This window comes from Opisthorchis viverrini (assembly GCF_000715545.1).
Source record: "Opisthorchis viverrini unplaced genomic scaffold opera_v5_204, whole genome shotgun sequence".
NCBI classification, from domain to species: Eukaryota; Metazoa; Platyhelminthes; class Trematoda; order Opisthorchiida; family Opisthorchiidae; genus Opisthorchis; species Opisthorchis viverrini.
The window spans coordinates 619,242-624,357 of record NW_008751860.1 but is presented as its reverse complement, the minus strand read 5'-3'; the positions used below and the strand labels follow the sequence as shown (position 1 = coordinate 624,357).

General features: G+C 44.3%; 2 protein-coding genes across 2 annotated transcripts in view; one reads left to right on the top strand and one right to left on the bottom strand.

The window, feature by feature from the left end:
* Positions 1–5,116, bottom strand: part of T265_14489 (hypothetical protein) — a gene marked incomplete at both ends in the record, with an annotated part of 81,418 nt that overhangs the window by 3,289 nt on the left and 73,013 nt on the right. The gene's annotated exons all lie outside the window — the stretch shown is intronic.
* On the top strand, positions 845–1,093 carry T265_08158 (hypothetical protein; the record flags this gene model as incomplete). The annotated part of the gene is made up of 1 exon (XM_009173878.1): positions 845–1,093. One exon carries the CDS (start codon positions 845–847, stop codon positions 1,091–1,093), a length of 249 nt encoding a protein of 82 aa, XP_009172142.1.

Genomic DNA, 5,116 nt, shown 5'->3' with positions numbered 1-5,116 from the left:
ATAGTATAGTATAGTATAGTATAGTATAGTATAGTATAGTATAGTATAATGTAGTACAAGACATGGTCGCCTCTAGATTTCCCCATTTTCTGTCAAGATTTTCGACACCCCCCAAATGCAGGATTACAGTTACTAATGCACCGAAAAAGGAAGACACGCAATTGTGAATTCCCCCCGATTTCCGTATGGTATCACCGTTATTACCCGTATACTTTGTCATGACAACCGCTTTCGCCCGTCACTCAAAAATCACACCTAAACCTGTTTGTTACACTGCCTGTGGTCCACAAACATGTTTCGTGATATTCTGGCGCATCCAAACAACAGAACCGACTGCACACCCAGGAGACCGAGCCAATTCAACCTCCAGTTACACACGAACACGCACGAGGGTGTACTGTCACTGGCGCCATCACCGATCACTGTAATTTACAAATTCAAATTTACAAATCCAATCGTTCGCTTCTCGTATCATCCGGTGGATATTGCCCTGTGGCACGGGCTTTTTTCCCTACCGCCCATTAGAGAGAGCATTTTTCTGTCCAATTATTCGTGCCACCAAAGTGATCACCTGTTATATTTAGTTGATTCGAAGGAGTTGTTTTGTACGCAACCCGTTCAGTGCTGAGGCCATTGTTTGCGTTGTCGGTGTTACGCTTGATGACAGTAGGATCGATACACAGAGCAGGAGAGTCGGCCGTTGAAGTCTAGGTTGGCTGGAATACTGATACTAATACTGGGTTCGGAATGGAATAGAATTGGGCTAGCACAAAGTGAAACCGAAGATTTCTATGTATACCTATCACGATGGCTTTCGGAACGATGCTGGACCGATCCACGGTGTATGGTCAATGAGGCTGGCGTTACTGGTGCCGCCACCACCGCCAAGGTTGATGATGACAACAAGGAAGATGAAGAGGGGAGTGAGAACGTGGGTGAAGACGGAGATGATAGTGACGGCAGTGACAGTGGGCTAACTTCATCTCAGTGGTCAGTCCAACTTGAAGTGCATCCCCAACAGCCATGGTTACAGGTTCCTTTGGGTGCACGGAAACGCAACATAGAGCTGACTATCATTTGGCTTTCAGCCTAGCTGTTTTTGTGTGGAGTGAGTGCAGATGTGCAAATGCCACTTGCTGTAGTGACGTATGAAGTGGGAACAAATAGTGATATTGTAAAAATACCGGCGAAACTAACGACCCGAATACGCTTGCAGTTGAACTGGTAGACAGTTCAGTCAGTTCCATCTATCAGCCACGCGTTGACGGCAAATGGAACACGATGAAACTGGTTTCTCAGAAGTGAAAACAAATTGGTATTTGAGGACTTTTCAGATACGGCGGTGGGTCCTCTCGTGGCAGTTTGGAATAACCCGTATTTTCATCGACAAAGACCATCAAACTGACAAAGGAAACTTGATAAGTAAGCCCGAAATTTGGGCATTGCTGACACGAAGAGACTCGACTCCCATGGTAGTTGTAGTGCTGTAAACTTAGGTAGCAGGAGTGACCCCGTCTAGTCGCCGGGAAAGTCTGGCCCATGTGTACTACACTTATACTTTGCAATAAAGTCCAAAGCGGTGGCCATGAGAGCAAAAGCTGCCATTCTAGTTTAGCTGCAAATAAAATGGATATATTCACAGCGGATATTCAAAATGTACACGCAATCGCGACTGAAGAAGACGAGATTGAATAGTCCTCACTCTGATACTCAAGGTTTTTTATCACTACAGTTTTGGACACGCAGGATTCCAACGTTAGTTCAAGACAAATCAACCCCAAGGAAAGCGCTCATCTTTCTGTAAAGAAAACAACCAAGAAGATCGACCAAAAACGAATATTCACCTCATAAAAGATTATTCATAATGAAACTCGGTCCCTTACGTGAGCTGAAAACAGCTGTACTGGGAAGTCATAGGGAAAATCAGGGAAACTCGCTGAAATTTCAGTCAGGTTTTTATCTGTGCGAGCCTATCACCTGACCGCTATCTGTGAACAGCAGCTGTTTAAGACACGGGTAAAGTTACGTCGGTCACTCACACGAGGCCGTCAACACCAAGAAGACGGAGTGTTTACTGTTCTACATCGCCAACACAAACAACTGTCATGGGCTACTTAGCAGCTTGCAGCTATTTACTCAGAGTATATATCTTCCAACCCACTGCCTGATGAGCGTCAGTCTGCGGGAACCGCTGCGTTTTCCAAGAATAAAGAACAACCTGCTCACGAAGTGTGGAATTTTATTCAACACATCAGAGTAACCACTCGATCGTTGGTTAGTATCCACCCTCCACAAGAAACTCGTCATCTGGCTCCCGCAAATAATACCTCTGTGATTCACCTGGCAAACCACCACCAGGATTCAAACGATCAACTCAAATAACGATGAGTGGATTTAGACTGAGTGGGACTGAAACCACGTTGTGTTTAGGGATCAGCATTTGTTGATAAACCTAAACGCACAAGGTACTCAAATTACCTCGACCAATTAGCGACCATTTTGAGAGCGAAAGAGCAGAGACACCTTTGAATTCTAACCAATTCTATCTTGCCTATTACCCCGTTATCCCCGTAAACTATCTGTAAATGTATTTTTAAACCAGTACTAAATGTCGGTTTCTAAGTTAGCTTTTGCTCCGATTTGACTCAAGGTGTTCCGTAACTCATCGCTGTTTTCCAGCCAAACTGATTTCGCGTTGTCCAGCATTAAATGTTTTTCAGCTAATGCTGTTTCAGTCAATATCCGAAAGTAAGGTTCTCGTGACTCAAAGGCTGACCAAAATCAAATACATTGCGTCCATTTTGTACATGACTGTTCCCTAAATGAATATGGAGGAAACAGGAAGTTAACAAGCTTATGAGTAGTATTGTGAATTCGCAAATACTGTGTCAAGGTTGTGCAATGAATCAGGCGGTCTGTGAGGGGGAGTTGATTCTTATAAGTTGTTACTCAGCGCTTCAATTCCAAAGTGATTGAGGAAAAGATGACAGTCAAACAGGTCCAATTTTAAGGTTTTAATAAGAGTACAATACTCGTTCGTTTAACTGACACTCCAAAACCCAGCTAGATTGATGAGAGTGCCCGAACACGCATAGGATTGTTAGAAGAGGCGAGCTGTGCAGCTAATTTACAATGCAAACTCTGTATGATGACTAACACCGCAACCATCGCATCTTCAATACGACCGCATAGTTGTATATGGAGCTCGCTAATGTAAGACTTTCCCTCATGTTGTGACCATGACTTCAGCGCGATCGTTTTAGCTTGCCTTCCTGAAGGCCATACTGGACATCTGTGATCCTGTGGTGTTCAATTCAATGATGGGCGGACATCCTAGCGGAACGGTTTCTCCACCTCTGATATCTGTTGTAAGGTAGTAATTCGAGAAAGGGGTATGCAAGGAGAGGGATTTCACGGCCTCGCCCAGGCGTACCGCCATTTTGGGGTGATTTTACACCGAGTCCCGCAAACACCAGATGCTATCGTGATCCTTACAGAGGGGAAGTCCCATGTTGGAGGGGACCCTACAGGTAGGGGTTAGTTTAACAGAAGTTGGAAATTCGCCACAACATTCATTCCTATTAGTTGAGGTGAAATGCTTTTGCAGTCAATCTGACAAACAGTCTAACGTATCTGCATTATGAGATTTCGATAATATTTGGGTTCATCACAGACAAAGAACTTCAGTCCTCCCCATGAAGTTGCAACCTTATGAGTAGTGCATTACGAATATACATGTATCACAATATCTCGAATGAGGCGGTCTTGTGCAGCACATTCGGAATTGCCTGGAAACATCACAAACGAGAGATTCAGCTGGGTTCCATGTGGGTCTCTCAAAAAAACCCAAGTTTGTTTGCAAATGAGTGTATTTCGCCAGCTTCACTCCTCGTTTGAATGCGGGGCGATAAATATATGATCCCTTGTGATTTGTTGAGTGGTACACGGTAACCGAAACGAATAAAGAATCCTGCCAATCAGTCCAGGAATCAAAAACAACCACACCGATACAGCAACAACATGGGTTCACATCACCCACCGTCGTTGTCTCAGAATAGACAGGAAAAATATCAGCAACAGCAAAGTCATGTGATCGAATAACGCATAGCAGCCAATATATTCACAGGACAGTAGCCATTCGCGCGGCGCGTTTGTGCGCGCGCGTTCTCGGCCACATTGAATGAAAAAGGGATTAGTTTTGACGATCGGTAATTGGACTGGGGTATTCACTCAGGCCGAGGGAATGATTAGGTTGCGTGAAGAAGGCTGCGACGATGATGATCATGTACTTTGAGGGGGCTAATCGACCGAAACAAAGCTGCATTAGCGTCGCTGATCCGTTTATCATGCATGCACACACACACATGCACAGTAATTCCCCCCATTAAATTAACGCGACGCACCTCATTAGCTAACGCTTTTCTTTGGACCGATTACAAATAGTGTGTGTGACTGGCACTAATACATATTGACCAGTCCAAAACGGTATTCCATCCGAAAACAAAGTTCTTATTTAAGCAAGAACATCTTAGTTAACAAGACAGACCTATGGACGGATTGGGATCGCTGTGATTCAAGGGGGAAAAACAAAGGTCATAGATAGCTTCCACAGGCATCAAGTAGAAGCGTTCAAAAATTGTTAATACCCGAAACAAGTCGCAAGATGATTAGAATTTTACTTGTGTAAATGTGTCGTGACTCAGTGCATTACAACTATTCATAACTAGTAATCCCCAAGTTCGAAAATGATTGGTGAAGTGAAGCATAATGAGTTAATGGAAAATTCTGGGGGTTATGGGAGAGACAGAGCGCTGCGATTGGCTGGTTTTGTGTATATTCGGTGGTGAACGAACAACATGACATCACTGTTCAACGCACCTGCTTCACTGACGTACAACCATGAGTTAATTGAAAGCTTTAGTGTAAAGAAAAGAATGAAGGTGGACGGAGAGAGGGCTTAGTGCTAGCTTACTACAATCATTCCGAGGTGCCTAAACCTCCAGACATTCACTTAGGCAATCTGGATAGAAACTGACAACAAGAACGCCACTGACATCGGTTGGCAGCCATATCTTGTAGTGTCTCCAACCAGGCACAGTGAGCATCACGCGGTCCC